At 36.0% G+C, this 19,098-nt stretch overlaps 1 protein-coding gene across 25 annotated transcripts in view; it reads right to left on the bottom strand.

The window, feature by feature from the left end:
* The window catches only part of RBFOX1 (RNA binding fox-1 homolog 1), a 745,900-nt gene that overhangs the window by 370,328 nt on the left and 356,474 nt on the right, over nt 1-19,098 (bottom strand). For 2 of the 25 annotated variants that reach the window (XM_048962257.1, XM_048962258.1), the window contains one exon: nt 1,771-1,917. The exons of the other annotated variants lie outside the window; for them this stretch is intronic. In XM_048962257.1, coding sequence (XP_048818214.1) covers nt 1,771-1,792 — 22 coding nt within the window. In that variant the 5' untranslated portion in view covers nt 1,793-1,917. The remainder of the gene's footprint in view (nt 1-1,770; nt 1,918-19,098) is intronic. 25 annotated transcript variants of the gene reach the window in all.

The following is a 19,098-nucleotide window of genomic DNA, read 5'->3' as shown; positions in this document are numbered from 1 at the left end:
GTTTAGATTATTTAACATGTTTGCTGTACATGTTATATTCCAACTTTGGAAATATGGAAAGCCCAAGGCCCACACAGCAGAAAAGATGCTCTTCTTATCTAGGTTACATAGAGTCTCTCTCTGATGTCTGGATGCATTTTCACTACATCTTACACCCCACAGTGCCTAATAACCAGGTTGTAAAAGTTACTTGTTGCCTATTGCTTGTGGGAGCGGAGGAACACATGAATAGTGCCTTGCCAAACATGTGAGAAATTCCCATTCTTACTTCAACTTGGTAGTCAGCTGTAATAAAGCTAGGAATCCTCAGCTTTGATCAGGATGAAATTGTTGAAACCTTCCTAAAACTGGTGTGTGGATTCCTGAAAGAACTGCTGGCATCCTGCCTCTTCTTGCAGAAACTAAACTGATCTGATGTAGAATATAAAATAATGCATGCTAATGGAGCTGGAAAGATTTTAAGCCTAGCACTAGGCGCTTGAAGTTTCCTCTTTTCTCCCTTAATGAGCACTCTCAACTTGCACATTAAAAGCAGCCTAGTCCATTCTCTGTGCATTTAGAATACTCATCACTGCTGACGCGTGCTGGTAAACTGAACTTACGGGCTGGCTCATTTACGTGCTTCAAAAGCCCACATCTGGGTCACTTGAGCAATGCCACCTGCGTGACTTCCAGTAAAAACAAATTTAAAAAATATGGGAAGTTCTAAGTCTTTGTGTACTATCATTGATGATCTTGAGATGAATTTCCTGGTTTTCACTGCACAAATTTCACAAAACTCTAAGTTTGTCCACTGTGATCACCAGCAAAATGCTGAATGTAATTTTATATTGAGATATAAGATACCAGTGAATAAAGTTACACAAAGCACCTATACTGAATTTTAAAGACAACTCATAATAGAAATAAGTAGTACAGAAAAGCCATAAACATGGAAGATAATACAACAAGATTAAGAAACAAAGCCTAAAATTCAAACGCAGAGCGATTCTGCTGTTAAACAACAAAACTGCTGAATGATCACTCAACAACCATTTATAATGTCAGCAAAATATACTACTTTGCCTAGATCATAAAAGAAACATCGCATTCTGATGAGTTTTATTGCTCTCAAAATGTTAAGAACATTTTATCTTCTTTTTTTCAGGACTCTGAATTTAAGATAAATCAAAGGAGGGGGAGAAGATTTCCCTTTAATAATCTAGATCATGTTAATCGATCTCAGAAGAGTCCCTCACTGTGAGACTATTTCCATTAGCTCAATGATTTCTGTATTTGGATGATCTTGCCTCTGCTAATCATAGATGAACCAATACCCCTCTCTATCCCTAGGGGAAAACATTAGCACCTTCTTTTTCAAATACTTAGAATTCTTCAATTACTTCCAACTCTGCAAGATCTTTTAGAGTCACCTCCTGCGTTCTAATTTTTAGTTCAAGAGCATTCAGTAGAAATAACAAAGTTAATGATACCGACACTGAAAGTTGAAACAGTATTTTCTACATAGAGCAGGCAAATGGAACGGCCATGTTCTCACGGAAGAAGCAGCTTCTGAGCGTGCTTCTTCACATCCCCAGTCCTATTAGCTACAAGATTTTAGCTATACTTTAAAGTACAAATAAGACAAATGTTACGGAATGATCTACAAAGATACATACAGCCATTTAATTACATTAAGCTGGTAAGAGCAAAGTATTTGCATAAGTTCTTTCATTACGAATATACTTGGATAATAACATCACAAATGATTGGTGGCATCTAGCTACTTACTTCTTTGAGTGAAGAAACACATACAAAAGTATTGCTGCAGTCAGCTTATTGGTCGATGTCTTCAGGCTATCAGTTACTACTTCAATCCTAACCAAGTGTCTTCATTTGCCTTAATGTTGACATTTTGCCTCAAATAACAGCTCTAATCTGTAAGAGAGGGGGAAAAACACCTCAACTCTTCTACTTAAACATTACAGAATTATTCATAGCAGCTTGCACGTCTACTGGGATTACTCAAAACTTGAAAAGAAATCCAATATTTCTATTCTAATTTTGCCTGTAAAGATTTCCAGCAATTATAAAACACACTGCTCAGTACTTTCTTTAAAATAGGCTGGCTTGAAATTAATTGTTCCAGAAAGAAAAAAGGTTCAGTTGATCTCATTTACTGCTGTAACATGAGCACAATTTCCCTCTATGGAAGAAATTCCTTAGTGGTAAAAATTTAAAAAACAAAGACTCAAGGAAGGTGAGAGTGTTGCAAAGCAATTACGTATCACCACAGAGTTTGGACTGCTTTGGTTATTATTTTTATGATGGGGAGGTGTAAAGCTAAGTGTTATGAGTTTATGCAATTAGAAATATATTCAAAATTATACATCACACCATTAACTTCTCACAGAAACAGCTGCTATTAAGATCTAGTTATGGTAGTAATACCTTTACAACTTTTTCTTGTTGTTGATGTTACACTGCTGTATTTTTAAGTAAAAAAATTCAAGAACATTGATTCTATTTTCTCCCTAAAGAGAAACAAAAATATACAAAAGTACAATACAGTACTGTGGGATTGTGGGTTTTTTTGTGGTATTTAGTCTTCTCAACAAAAGGTTTTAACAAAAACATTCTTAAATGTTGCCATTTTCCAGTGCAGGGAAGGGGATCAAGAGAAAATGATTAGAAAATGATTCATTGGAGTAGAATCTGTGTGAGGTTGGCTTCAATCATTCAGAAAGAAGTTTAACAGGAAATCGAAAGTCAAGAAAATTAAATTCAGACTAAACTAAAACTTGATCAGTTCAACATAATGCAACTTGTATGAATGCACTTTTCAAATCATTTATCTTACAACATTTGCATTTTATATTTGATAAACGCTTCCTGTTTACTTCCTGTAGTTTCATGTGTCCTTCTCCAGGTTGGCTGAGCTTATGCAACAGAATGCTGTATATTAGCCAACAAAATTATCAGCCTATTATTAATCGACTCATTATATAACTCTTGATATACGAGAGTCCTGGCTCTTTCAGGTAATTCCATTTTTTTGAAGCCAAACTGGAATGAAACAAGGGCTCTTTTCTACTGAGACTTCTCTTTTTTCACAAGGAGACAGAGCCTGAAATTTCTGCGGATGATACCCAGATTACTTCATTCAAAATCTAAAACACTCCCTGGAACTCCTTTACAAAAATACAGAACTGACAAGGTCTTCAAGGTCAGTTTATGGCTAAATTTCCTGCTATCACAGGCCACATGCAGCTTGGCTGATCACAGACTAACAGCCTTTCCTTTCAGCTCACTTAAGCATGCTGAAAACTCTTGTAATTGTTCTTATTATTTACTTTTTAATATCATTCTTACACACATCATATAGAAAAATCTTGAAATATTTAGAAGTTTTACAAGAAACCATCTCCTCAATTTTCTCTCTAGTTTCCCACTGTAATCATAGGAATGGTTTGGTTCCTTTTGTCACTTAATTCCCTGAGGTGTAAATTTTAGAGAGGAAAAATAAAAGCCGTGCTGTTTGAAATAGATGATTCAAGCTGAAGGCTTAGAGTGCTGGATTTTCTGCACTAGGACATAAAAGTACTGATCACTGATTCTTCTTCTGGAGCTGACTGCTCTAGAATCATGGAAGCTAAAGCAAGATGCGTAGGGCTCCTAATCTTTAATGTAACATATATGAATGCAAATCCTTTTGTCTATTTGTTATTTGCTTATACAGTGGTTCCCAAGCTTCTTTCTGTCAGCAATTCCTTTCAAGTAAAAAAAAAAACAAAAACAAAGCAAGCATAGGAAAGTTATTATGTTTTTGAAAAAGCATTTCCACATTTCTACTTTTCCATTTAGAAACGGTGAATATTGAAGAGCCCTAAGAACTAAGTAATATCAAAACTTCAATTCATACATGGATTTTCACATCTGAAAAGTGGCAATTTCATATACTTAAACAAATGATAATAAAAAAAACAACTATCCAGTACCGGAATTAGAGCCATCAGTGATTTCCAGAAGATAAAACGGAATGATCTATAGATACATTCAGGTGATTCCACAGTGGTTAGGAAGTCATCCATTTTCCTTTCCGTAATCACTCAAAACTACACATAACCAATGCATTGCACTCTAATGTTGAGCTGCTCTAAGAGCTGTTATTTTCTTTTAAAAAGAAATAAAAGAGTCAAGAAGGGATGAGTGAAAGAAAAAAAACAACACCACAATCCTGTCTCCACTTTTCCTCTAAATTTTCCCCTTTATGTATAGGAGAAAGCAACCCCATGTAGCATCTCAGCAGCTGGTTCTGCCCCATGGGAGAGCAGCACTGCACACAGGTGCTCCTGTCTGCTCAGCACCATTGTGCAGCATCTCCTGCACCGGTGAAAATATAAAGTCAATCCAATATTAAATCAAAATGACAAAGGGCAAGCTCATGTAGGTAAATTTAATTATTAAGGTTTCATTATTTAAGTAATGCTAAAAAAAAGTAAATCAATACTTCAATAATAACTGAAAAACTTTAAGCTCCTTAAGATGAAAAATACTATATTTTGGAGTGAATTTTGTTTGACTGATTGTTTTAGTTAGGTAGATGAACTATGATTCCTAATTTCAGCTGCAGGTCGAGTCATTGCTATTTTCTGAAAACATTACTCTTCCTCCAGTCAACACATTACACTGAGCACACTAAAATTAGTACCCATAGGCAGCTACAGAAGGTGACTAAATTTCAGCTCTCTAAGGGTCTGTTAAGTATATTATTTTTCCCACCATGCTTTTGATTCTTATTGATTTCCAGCACGGGAAACCAGAGACTCTCAGGTCAGCATAGGGTCCTCCTTGTAACTGAGAGATCGGTTTATAAATTGTTTAAACGTTCAATTTAATATATGTGCAAGACACCTCATTAATCTTCATAGTTTGCTTTGATTCAAATACGAAGTTTCGCATCAATTAAAGGTTTATTTTTCTTAATGCACAGAAGCTACAGTGTTTGAGTGCCACTAGGCTTAGTGTTTAATCAGGAAAACTATCGTGGAACTGGCTGATTGGGCTGGCTCAACTGCTGCCTGCTCAACTTTTCCCCATAATTGCAGGATATACTTTATTGTGACAGGGCCTGAACAGTGGAATTCCAATACACTATACATCAGGTTCTCCATTATTGGATTAGCTAGATGTGGCATCATTACCGCTGCACTTTCATGCCTATCATTGATTGCATCGTTCCTTCTATTTCACAATTAATGCAAGCCAGCTGGATTGATCAATCTTCTGATGAGTTTGGGCCACAGTCAATACATTCTTATGGCTCTGTGCTACTGATCTGTATGTTTTATAGCTCTGCCTAAGAATTTGTCATTCTGGCTAGAGATTTTCTGGTTTCTCAGATTCCTCTGCTTGCACCCCGCTGCCTAAGTCACAAAGTATTTATGAATTACTCATGTAACAAGAAAAAAACAAGAGAGCAAGAGAGTCACTAAATTCATCATTGGAAAGAATTCTTTTTGAAATGACACTGTTGATGGGCTCAGCACCAACTGCTCTGGCAGCTGAACGCTGCACTTTAAAACACTTCCAAAGAAATGCAGTGGTTTCACAAGACCACAGCTATTTTCATTCCTTGTTCAGGCATGCCAGCACATTTATGAGACATGGAAACACGTTAATAACTTTATTTTTAAGAGTTTTCTAACCCTGCAATATTCATATTTTCTAAAAGTTACTCTTCATCCAAAGCGTAGACAAATTTGCAGGAAAGTCTCTCCCCAAAAATGGGAGAATTCAATGTTGGGACGCCGGGAGAAATAATTGCAATATTTGCCTGATGCCCCTCTGCTGTTACCCTACATCAAAAGTTTAACCATCCACACTTGAAAATTTTCTCTAGAGAATCACAGAATCTCTCAGGCTGGAAAAGACCTCCAGGATCACCTCGTCCAACCGCTAATCCACACCATGCTCACTGACCCCCAGCTCTACATGTATAATAATACTGAGTTACCATATTTTCTAATGAAACAGTCTATAGACAAAAATACAATGTTGTACAGCCTCTGATTTTTTATTTATTTTTAAAAAGCAAAATGTATTTTCTCTGGATGCTACCAGATATACCTGTATTGATGCCCCTATATTTTTTAATGCCTACAAAAAAATAATTCATTTGATATTGAAAAACAAACATAACAAAACAAGAAGAGAACTAGAAATTGACAGTTTTTTGCATGAAAATGTAACCAATGGTACAGTAGCATTAGCATCTACATCCTAGCCTGACACACATTATGAGAAGCATCACTATACCAAATTTAAATAAGAGAATGAATGAACTAAATTTGGTCAAAGAGCAAAGAATTCTAATCAATATATTCAAACTGGAGTTTGGACTTTCAGGACTAATTTGCACATTACACAGAGAATGCCCTCATTAAACCTAGAATAATTGCTTTTTCTCATCATTCTGTCTCATCCAGTTGCCAATGCCATTAGAGTGACCACTGCAAGGTAGTGGCAATAGTAATTACAGTGATTTTTCTCACAGTTATATCAGATCTCATTGTTTTGGTTTTTTTTTCCTTGAGAAATCTAAATTTAGAGATAAAAAGAATTGATAACAAACCAGTTACATTTCTTCCAGTTAGAAAAGCAAAATAACCCCGAAACAAGTTTCTGGTAAACCATGAAATTACATCTGTTAAAAAGAGAAAGAAACACACTACTTGACAGTTGTAAATATTCTGTTAAATATAAAATATATTTCTTTCATAACATGGAACATTTCCTTAAACACTCTGGCTTTGAGGAGAGCAACCATTTGAGATCACTTTCAGAAAGTGTTCTACCTGAACAATGTTTCTTGTATAATTTGGAACGTAAAGGATAGAGCTTCTGCCTTAAACTTGGGCAATGTAACATTGGACCATCACATAGCTACCAAAAATACTTAAAATCTGCCACAGAAATATTGGTGTTTTGACATTGATGCCAATAACACAAAGATCCCTGCTAGTAGTCACAGTTTTTTCCTTTAAGAGTAATGTGAATTGAGAAACAGACTCAGTAATTTAGTCTATTTAAGTTTCAAATTAGTTCATGAATCTCTATTTAGGCTACCTACGTATATGGCCTGGTTTTCAGAAATGCAGAGCACAGCAAAACATAGCAAGACACCGTGCTTGAATGTTCTCACATCTTTGAAAAAATCAGGCCATTATATTTAGATGCCTAATTACAAGTGCAAGATTTGAATGAATTCAAAATTTTTGCCTAGATGAGCATATATTGCACCACAGTTTTTTTTTTGAGGTTGCTTTAAGACATGATAAGTTTCGGTAGATAGATTCAGGTAAAAGTGAAAAAATACATAATTACATACATATTCCAATCTTATTTTTATTACAGTTTTAAAGAGAATGAAGCATGGATAACTGTAAAGGTAAACAAATTGACATTCTAATTTATTCTACTGCCAAAAGATTTACACTAAAAAAAAAATCGATGTTACCTTTCAGTTTCAGGAAACGGGGAAATAAGATAATAAAGAGAAATATTCTTAAAAGCCAAGTAATGATGATGGCGTGTTTGGAGAGAAGAACCTTTGCATCTCAGGTTCCTTTGTTTTCATTTACATGACATTACACTACACAGAAATTGGAGCAAATCCCATGTTTTACAACTGTAAGATTGAAAATGAAATTTTTAATGTTCATTCAAAGTTCAATTTTGGGGGAAAATATCTCTGCTATTAAAAGAATGGCTACCATTTACCATCGCTGCACTTTCTGCAATTTTCTTACTCTTTCTTCACACCCTTAGGAGGGAAACAGTTGCTGGCTTTATTCTACACCAAATGACATAGTTGACTCTGGGCAGAGCTACACACAGAGCTGTGATGTGGCTGATGTTGCTACCTGAGTGCCCAATGGGAGTACAAAGGCTAGAGTTGCTAGAGCATCTCCTGGCTTTCTTAACTATTTCATTTTGAAGAAATTATGTGCTACGTACATGTATTGGTACTGTATAGATCTCTTCACATATGCTTGCACAGAACAGCTAAATTTATTAAAAAGCTCAGTGAGTACGAGAGGCCAAAATGTTTTAATAATCCAAACATGAAATTAACTGCTTTCATGTTGGCCTTTAAAACAGAGTAACTGCTAATGTTGATGGGTCTGTTTTTATCACATATTGCTCTGTATGTTTATGGCAGGAGAAAATAAAAGATTTTTTTTAGCTATGCTGTGTTGTTCTTTTTTTAATATTTTAACGCCATCAAACATTTAACTACACTGCAGTGCATGCGAAAACACTAAAACAATGTAGGGCATCATGAATTTAAATGGATGTGATTTCAGTAGCTTCCAAAAAAGTTAGCCAAACTGAAATTCTGAATTTGTAAACAAAAGGAGTAACAAAAACTTCCTATCAACACCATTTCTATTTTGTCCTTTAGAGTAGAACAAACGAACAGTAGGTTTGTTTTCTAATTGTCAAAGGAAATTACAGGAAAAGAGTACTGTAGGCAAAATAATGTACATTACATATAAAGGAAATGACCCCCAAGGCCTAATCTGGGCTTTTTTTCCCTATGTCTTTGCAAAAGCAAAATGCATTGTCAGAATGTACACACACACTTCAGCTAACATGATACATATCTCACCTTCTGTTCCTACCCCCAAAATACGTTTATCACCTTTTCGAAGGATACAATTCATGTTATTTATGAGGTGATATATATAAATGCTCCAAGCACGGAAAAATGCAGCTTTGAAATAACACAGAGGAACTTTTGTCTCTTAAGACTTTAAAGGCATTGCCAAGTTCTCCTTTGCACAGGTACAGTAAAAATACTATAAAGGCCAGTAAAAAGCACTAAATAATCAACACTTTCTACTGAATTACAGATGTAATTCAAAATGAGCAAACACACAACATCAGTCTTCACTATCTTTGCCTTCCCAGGGAATTTAAGGTTAATCTTCAGTTTTTGTTTCTCGTCTTATATGCAGTCTCCACTGTTTACCTAAGAGTTTCTGAGTTTCATAACATAGAATAAAATGCCATAAAAAACAAAGGTATAAACCTGGGTGTCTCTCTCAAAAACAGTATAAAATGTCATAAAATAACAGATAAACCGGGATGTTCCTCTCAAAAGGCGTGGTTTCTACCAACGGTAGCACCATGAAATCCATTTTTTTTATTACAGTCTGAACTTATACTTCATCGTTTATGTTTTAACATAATTTTTAATATTTACTTAACATCTTTCTAAAGACAGTGCCAGTGTCATTAAATCAGAAAATGGAAGTCTGCTACAGAAGCCATAATCATTAGAGCTTAACCTAAAACTGCTAATGTAGGCTTTTTTTCTAATTTTGCAGAGAGAAATGCAGTTTCTTGTGGCTCACTGATCCTGACAATACCCTTAGACCAACTCCCATGATTCCCTCATCACGGGCAGATATCATTTCAACAGATGTCAAGAACAGCTAAGTGCACTTAGGCCTATTTGTTAAATTCCTAGGGGGAGGTAGATTGGTGAAATTCATCCTGTAATTAAACCGCATATTTCTTTCAAGCTGCCTCTTCCCTCTTCTCTTCATAATCTCTCTGCCTCGCATCAAATCATTTAGGCACTTATTGGCTACAATCAATACAATATGAGATACATTAATTTAGTCCCTAGGAGATTTGCTGGGAATAGGCAGTATTGCTCCGCAAGCATTCTGAAATGTTCATGCAAGTACGCTATCAACTGCAGCGGTGTAGCACTTATAGTCAGCATAGGCAGATTTATGACAACTCCATACTGTGTGCCTACAGGTCTGGTCTGCAGCCAAACATACATAAATTGGATTGAATCGGGAAACGCTAAATATATTACCTAATGCACACAAATGCTAAATAGTGAAAATCACTGCAAAGAGTCAGAATGGGTGAACAGAATCTCAAACAAAAGCTCAAGCTTTCCATATGCTCCAACACCCTTTGTGCCTTGCTACGTACAGTGAAATTAGGACTGGAAAGAAACATTAACAAGAGCTCTCATTCACAGGCATGAATTTCAAAGTAATCTCTTCCACCTATGTTGTCTTTTAACCTGCGCATCATCTTCCTATTGCATTGCTCGGATTTGTTTTTGTCTTCACAGAAGCGAGGCAGGATGGACTTATCAATTTTTTTTTGGTAGAAAAAAGTAATTCTGCAACAATGCTACATTTCATTTTTTAAAGGATGCACCATCGCAATTTTATTTAAAAGCAAACATTCAAACCAACTCCCTAACTCCTAAATGTGAAACCGAAGACTCACAAATGTAACTAAAAGAGTATGAAATGTTTCTTGAATCCCTAGGATGCAATGCATTTGGAAACTATTAATATGAACACCATGCAATACGTCACTAATCAAAATTATATTTGTAACAGTAATGGCAACTAAAATCTGCACATATGCACATAAAACAGATTACTAATGAGGTAGACTAGGAAAATAAGAAAAAATACAATATCCTAAACTTAACTAGGACATTTTGCTAGAACTGCAAAACATGATCTATCAATCAAAAAAAAAATTCTGTATGCAATTATATGCATTTAATTTTTAAATTAGAAACCTAATCAGGAAACCTTTTTCTTCACTTTTAAAATGAGCATTTTTCTCAGTGACAAATTCTAATTCAGATTATGCTTTACCATCTATTTAAGCTTGTTTCTTTTGGAAGCATCACGAAAACTTCATGGTGTGGTAACTACTCCCTCTTGTTTGCCTTTTTGTTTACTACGAACACACTCTAAGAGGAATGCATCAAAACTTTGTCAGTGGTAATAGTCCAAAAAAGTCTTTGTATATACAAAGCATCACAAAAAGGTATATTTAAAAGAAAAAACGAACACCTTCAGTTTTATTCAGACAGTTTAAAGCTAACCACTTGGATACACACCTGCAATTCCTACTGATCTCACAATCATCTGTTTCAAAATATGTCAGAGAACATAACTGCTTTCAGAAATAAATGATAAAGCAGACAGGATAAATGTAGAGTTTGGTGCCTGGACGTTCTGTGAGGCCTTATCAACCTGAGTATCATTCACAGGGTTACATTCTCTCCCAATGTTTCTCATTTCCCATCGTTTCCACTCCATTTTACTACAAAGCTACTTCTCGCTTCTCCTTCTGTGATGGGTACAAATTGGAATTTGGCATCTCCTTAAGCCAAAACATGGGTGCTCTGGCAGCCCAAAGGCGCAACCGTCCCCTTGCTGCCCCAGCACTGCCACCGGCTGAGGAAGGAACGTCCTGCTCTGCTCTGCGCAGCCTCACCTTAAGCACTGAGTGCAGCTTGGGCACCACGATATAAGAAGCCCATAGAACTACAAGAGAGCAACCTAAGGAGGGCTACAAAGAAATTGAAGGGTCTGGAGAGCAAGGTGTGCGTGTGGAGCAGTTGAGGTCCCTAGGGTTTGTTCAGCCCAGAGCAAAGCAAGCTGAGGTGAGGCCACGTGGCTGCAGCTCCTCACAGGGAGCAGAAGGCAGCGCTGAGCTCTGCTTTCTGGGGACAGAGACAAGGCATGAGGAAACAGTGTGGAGTAGTCAGGGAAGGGCTAAGGACTTCTGCATGGACAGTGGGCACAGAACAGGATGCCCAGGCCAGTGGGAACAGCCTTATGTTGCCAGAACTCGTGAAGACATAAGGTTTGAATTTTTGGAGGTGCTGTGTGGAGCCAGGAGTTGGGTTTGAGAGACTCTTCCTCAACTTGATCAATAGGATATATTGTGGAAGCATAACTTTGTGGAGAACTCCACAGAATTCTCTCATTAAGTGAATTTATTACATGAATATATGGTATTCCAGGGTAGTAGGAACAACTATTACATACATAAAATAATCACAAGCTGCCTTTTAAAGTTACAGCACAGAATTTTGTGATGTTTTTTGCATATTCTTCATAACCTCCTGTCAACCCCCACTATGAGTTACCAGGGCAGCTTGCTTGTGTACCTGAGGTCCAGCAGACAGCACTACAGAAAAGTGAAGAAACGTTATGGCAGGTAATTTTTATGGCACGCCACAATGTGTTTTCAAACTGCAAAAAAAAAAAAGGTACCAACAGCTCATAATTTTCTGATGCAGTGATGCCAGAGAACTCTTAAAAAAACAAATTCCAATTATTTTAAGTGATTCGCATTCCTCTAAAACATTGCTTCACTCTGACTAAAGCTCCTTTCTACTTTAAATTGATAACATCAATTACAGTTTCAGCACAAAAACTGGAGAAAACATATCCATTCATTTTGTAACCAATAATCCTTCAAGTTTACAAGGTTAACTCAAATGGACTCTCATCTCCCTAATTGGAGAAGGAAGTCTGAAGCATTGCTATTTATAGTGGTGACTATTTCACTAATTTAAAGCTATTTCCAGGAAATGCATTTTGGACTTTGCTGCCATTTCCTCTTTAGGAAGTGATAACCAGATGATATTTATCTTTAAACTGTACAACTTCATGAAGTTGTACAGTTCACTGCCTTCTTGACTTGCTTTGTGCCTGAACTTTCTCAAAGAATAACCTGCAGGCAAAGGTGCAGCTGACATGAATACAACTTGCACACACTACATTAATATATAAACAACCTTTGCATTTTCTTAGAAATGTGGAGGAAAGGAAAAAACAAAACAAAACACCTCTCACCTAAAAAAAATCCCCAAAAAACATCAGAGAATAAAGCAAATAAATAAAAACAACAATAGCCCCAAATCAAGAACAAACAAACAAACAAAAATATGACAAAAGGAATACAGTGCACACTTCTCCACGGAAACATGCTGCATTAACCTCATGCCCCTAAGATCTACAATTAAGCATCGCAGAAATTAGAAAATTAATATAAAAATGTTATCCTCCAGAAAACAATATTCAAAATATTTATAAACTCTCCCTAGAGAGAGGGTTCAATTTGGAATTGCTTACATCTTTCTTGAAGTAAGCTTTTCTGTTTATTTAAAAGTTTGCAAAAACTGCTGACTTTGCAGTAGAAACAGATAATTAGACCAAGTGCACTTTTGTAATACTTTTCTCAATATACCTAATTGTTGTCTACCTTTTTTGCAGTTTACTTCTGGATGCCATAAAGCTTTGCAAGTAGGAGAAGGAAAAGCAAAAAAAAAAAAAATCAACAAAAAGTCCCCACTGGATACACCTGCTTAATGACTATAATTAGGCTACTACTAATTCATTTGGCTGTTACTGCAGGCTGGTTAGGTAAATGACTAAGGCAGATAGCTTTAGATCAAAAATAATTAGTCTGGGTTTTTTTAATATTAGGACAACAGCTTAATTCCACCTGCCTATTTTTTTTTTTTCTCCTTCTCTCTCCAGGTAGTCATTTCATAATTAATCTAGTAGAGCAACTTTCCACTTAAAGACAACTTCTGCTTTTGCATTTTATCCCTTTGAATTGTTACTGATTTTAGACTTTCTGATTTTCCTTTATGGGAAGGAGGAAGAGCTGTTTCCTGAAGGTAGTTTGGGATTTTAAAAATTCTAGGTATATTTTCACATTTAATATTCTGTGATGGATTTCTTTCCCACTAAATTCTTGAGCCTTCCTATGGTTACACACAAGTATTTTGTGTTGCAAGAAAGCCTAAATTGCATAAATACACACACACACTGAAGGAAGCACAGCCTTTGTTCATTTTGAAGCTAAGACCTGCAAGCACCATTTGATGTCCTTCATTATCAGTGGAAGGACCAAGGATCAATCGATCCTTCTCAATTTTTCCTCACGGTTTTACAGATCTTTTTCATGTTTCCCATCATTTGATTCCTTTTCAGGTCGTTTCTGCTTCTACTCAGATTATGTCAGTTTTACATGTGGTTTGGTTTGCCTTTTTCTAGAGCTTTAATTTAAATTTCTTCACATGGAATTCCATTAGCTTTTTGGTCTCATAAGGTCCTACCACAATTTTTTCAGTGGATCTTATCTACTTTGAACAACTTAGAATCATTGAGAAATTTTATCCTTAATGATCTCTGTTGTGAATGAATATGGCGGACAACATGGGCAAGAATGGATAACCTTACTTCATTGTGAGAGCCAACAATGATTTAACATTATTTTGTCTGTGCTGTCCTACTTCAACCTGAAGCTGAATAGTTTCCTTAATAGTTTTTCATGAGAAAATTCATTAAGCGGTCTTTGGAAATCCAGGTAAACTAACAATATATTTTTATGCTACTGCTAGCATGAAAAACAAACACAAAAACCCCCAACCATATATTCCCTAAAATTCTATGTAGAAAGGAAAAAACAAAGTCATAACATGTTGAGCAATTTCATTAATTATTAACTTTTAGTCATTGATATATGTGTTGTGCTGCATTCTATTAGCATAGAATGAAAGAATTAAGTTTTGTCCGAAACTAACAGAAGTGGTCAGTAAATTTAACATTTGGTTAGAGAGAAATGATAAATTGTTTTAAAACAGTGAACAGAAATGTGATCCAATTAGCAAAAGTTGAGGAATAAGTTTTCTGTGAACTCATTTTCTTTCAGCTCAATTATCTCCTCTTTGAACTATAATCGTATAACAATAAAGTTGTCTCTTTATAATAATTACATACTAGCTATGATTGGGATAGCCTGAAGATTTGGTTACACCTGCAGACTAAATTACTTTGTAAGTATTATTAGAAGCAAATGAAGGAGCTATGAGAATACGATTAGCATTATATAAAGCAACACTGCTCTAGAATGCCTCACAAGGAAAATTGATAATTTTGCTTTTTAAAACAACTACTTATGAAGTTGAGAATGATGCATCTCAAATGACTAAAGGCCACAAGTTTTCTGCTACTATATGTTTTTATTCTGTTTAATTCTATTATGAAAATGAGAATGTACTATTTACATTTCTTTAAAGACTACTAAGGAATTTTTTCTAGACACTAATCAGAAATCTTGGCTATTAAAAAAGAGCAAGCTGCTTCTTTCTGTTTCCTAGAAGATCATCTCAAACAATCATATGTGGTATTATTTCCCCAGTAACCATACAAGCTAGATAATATATCAACTTCACGTTTGGGAAAGCCTGAAATCAGTCTTAATCTCATGAAAGATTCATTACGTAACATCCTGAAAATATATATTTCATGTATTTATGTAAGGCCTTTCATACACAGATAAACTATAAATTCTCACCCTTGTTTAATGCAGCACCTGTCCATGCAGCAATACGAACAAAATACACGGACTAGCTCTAAATAATTTTGGTGCCTTTGCAGTACAATGCAATTCACAGAGGTACTTACTAGAGTTGTACAATAATGGTTTGGTGCCTAGGAAAATAGCCCTACTTAAAATGATCCCTGTTTCTCTATTTATTTATTTTTAATTTCAAAAAAACATATTCCCTATTCTAGAGACTTAAAGCCTCTGCTGTATCCTGTAAGTTTATTCCCTCTTTCCACCTTTTGACGTTAATTACTTCTCTTTATACCTATCTATAATCACTCACTCACTCTACATTTCTTCCATTTTAAGACTAAGATCTATTTACTGCATTTCTATATTCTGTATCTTTTTTAATTTGCTGAATAGAGTGTTTACAATCACATCCCAGAGTTCCTTTCTTCTATCCCAGTTCTATTCTCTCATGCAATCCATCTGTTTAAGAAAATGTGGTTGGCAATGCCTTCTAATGAATGTTTTCTAAGCCAAGGCTAAAAGCTAATACTTCATGCTCATACTCATCTAATCTGTAAACCACTTTCTATAACATCAGCCAGACAGCTGATCATAATTCCTCATGTAATTACCCTTTCACATTATCTATGTCTCCTTCTTGTCTACCATCAGCTTTTTTTTCAGGTTCTCTAAGAGGTGCCTGTCCTTGCTTTTCCACTCTTTTTCCTACACATCTTATCTTTGGTCATTTATCATCTGTCATATGACTCATAAGGTCATCTCTCTACAAATCCAAACTAAATCTTAACTTGTCTTTGTCAAACCTCTTCATGGATATCTAACAATGGTTTCAAGTACAAAGCAGAACTTTCTTTTTTTCCTATTGCCCGCCAACTTCCAGGCCCTCATAAATTTATCACTTTGAATGCTTACAAAAACGTCAAGATTTTTTGTATAACAATTTAAGATCTTCATACTCTTTCAAAACCTTAAATTCCCCCACACACACACACTCTTCACCACACCATTTATACTAGCAAAATCGTCTCCCACCTTGGTTGTTCTTCTCTACTTACAACCCTCCAGATTGCTGCTGCCGGGATAATTTTGTTAAGATATCAGATGTAATTTCAGCCATCTTTTTAAATCTTGCCTTTCTACATCATCAAACTGACCAACCTCTTTTCTCTTAAACTCCTGAGATGATTTAGGCTGTTATCCCCACAGCTGACAACATGAAGCTGATTAATTTGCTTGCAATGTAGAAATTTTTGAGAAGATGGGAAAAAAAAGTAGAAAGATACTATACTCTAAAAGCTTTAAATGTTAGAGTCAGGATCATTTGTATCATTTTGTTATCATACTAACTCTTACCCTTTTTGTAATGTATTGTTTCATCAGTTTCTAAATAATTGATTTTAATCAATCACACCATGTAGCCCTACAATCAATTCAAAGGTACAAGAAGGAAAAAAAAAAACAAAACAAAACATAGCTCTTAATCACTATTAGTTCTTTGCTTGAAAGACGTTTGGTTCAACTTTTCATCCATATACCTTAGCCAACATAAAATCCATTTGTTTGAATTTAAGTCTAATCAGTGCTTTGTCTCGGTAATTAGGTAAAAATGCAGGAAACATTACTGGATAAGTTTAATGCTTCCCACAAAATAAGGTAAAAACATCTTTTTTAGGATAATCTAATGGAAAGAGATCACTGACATTCAAATTATACTTAGATCTTGGTATGATCACATGTGAGAGCTTATAATGAGATCTTATTTTTCAAAACAAACGAGAAGAGATGTAACATCACGTGTGGTATCTGCTTATAAAATGCACATAATTTCAGTAAATAAAATGCAGTCATTTTTCAGTGCTCCACAACTGAGGGAGACACCAGGCATATACCATAATAATATAAGCATTTATGGATACAAGTACTGAACATAAATTTAATAGATATTGTTAACTTTTAGGACAGTTAGACTCAACAGACATAACCAGTGAACATTCTGAAAGCAAGATTTCATTTATTTAGAAATGAAATATGTGTAAGAATGACTAATAGAGAGCATTAAAACTAGGAAACCTGAAGCCAGTCAGTACTATAAAGGACCTGTACACTATTTTCTTACACCTGTTGAACTGTTATCATTTAACATATTATTAAGAGGGAGAGAGAATTAATACATTGCTTATACGTACATTCAGAAGCTTAGAGGAAAGACACTGAAGGCCATCTCAAAAAGTAATGTGCTTCCTCAAGGGCTGATGAGTCTGGCTTGACAATTCTCCACTAACAGTTTTTATCAAGTTTTATTTTCAACTGCAGGTGGATAATCAAATATATATCTCTATCCATATACAAAGTATGTGCAAAACATACATATAATGCATAATGCAATCTAGTTTCACTCTCTTAAGACAAATATCTTAAAGAATTTATTGTTTTATTTTTTATTGTTCCTGTACTTCTTATGTGAGCTGCTAAGTATTTCTTAACTTAGAGAGCTAACAATACATCAAAATCACCTCCTTACATGCAAACATTACTTGCTGCCCTCACTTAAAAGAACAGAAGCTGTGGAACTCTATGAATACGCAGAATGCGCATCAGATTTATTACTGAGGGAAAGGGTTCTCTAACCAAACAGACCAGTGACCAGCTCTGCAAAAATTCAGGTGTATTGTGCCACTGTAATTTTTCTTGGCTGACACGTCCATTCCAAAATTCAGCCAAAAAAAGTCATTTCTGCCAGCTCTATGGAAAAAACCCTGTCAGCAGAGCCTGGTTCTGACCTGAAAGATACCAGAAAATTAGTCTGTCTGGTAGCAGTGTGATCCAAAAAACAATGAGAAATTGAGATTGCGTTGGTTTAATTTTTAAATTATGTTAATTCCGAACCTACACCATTTTAATAAAAGCAATATCTGTGACTTCCATCGGCTAAGGTATTTCATTACCATTATTCAGATCAAGGCAGAAAGATCGGACAGTTTACACTTGAATTTTTATGTATGAATCGAGCAAAAGCAGCCCTGAAATAAAAGACTGGAGGGTACTGGTTGGACACGAGACAACCATGGTGCACTTGTAAGAGAGAGCCAGACATGAGCTACAAAAAAAAGAGGATTGGCCAGCAGCTCAGGGAGGGGATTCTCTGCTTGCTCTGCACTGCAGGACATTCCATTCGCTGCTGGGGGTGCTGCACAAGAGGTACAGGGACCTGCAAGAAAGAATCCAGAGGAGGGCCATGAGGGTGCTCACAGGCCTGGAGCATCCCTGCTATGTAGACAGGCTGAGGGAGCTAGGTTTGTTCAGTCTGGAGAAAAGAAGGCTCTGGGGAGACTTTACAGCAGCCTTTCAATACTTAGAGTGGGCTTATAAAAAAGATGGAGAGAGACTTTTTACCAGGGCCTACAGGGACAGGACAAGTAGCAGTGGTTTTAAACTGAAAGAGGGAAGATTGAATATAAGGAAGAAATTCTCTGCTGTGAGGGCGGTGAGGGCCAGGAATAGGCTGCCCAGAGAGCAGTGGGTGTCCCATCCCTGGAGGAGCCCAAAATCAGGCTGCCTGGAGCCCTGGGCAGCCTAGGCTGGTGGGAGGTATCTGTGCCTATGGCAAGGAGGAGGAGGGAGGAGTGAAACTAGATTGTTCAGGTCTCTTCCAGCCTTATTCTATGTATAATGCACTGATTCCCAATAAAGGTGCTCTTCACTGCCTTTGAAAATTAAAACCAGCATGGGAAACCTCTCCCTGATGCTATTGAGTTTATGATAAAAGCTGGTTTGCTCCAAGTTCCTTCAGAACAAAACCCTTAGGTGAGTTAGAACTCAGTACACTTAAACTTTAGGGGCGAGTTAGAACTCTAACAAAGTTAGTGGCAGTTTCTGTTATTAACTGGAGCATAT

The sequence above is a fragment of the Lagopus muta genome, chromosome 15 (assembly GCF_023343835.1).
Source record: "Lagopus muta isolate bLagMut1 chromosome 15, bLagMut1 primary, whole genome shotgun sequence".
Classification (NCBI taxonomy): domain Eukaryota; kingdom Metazoa; phylum Chordata; class Aves; order Galliformes; family Phasianidae; genus Lagopus; species Lagopus muta.
Note: the sequence above shows the minus strand (reverse complement) of the source record. Positions and strands in the feature narration are given on the sequence as shown.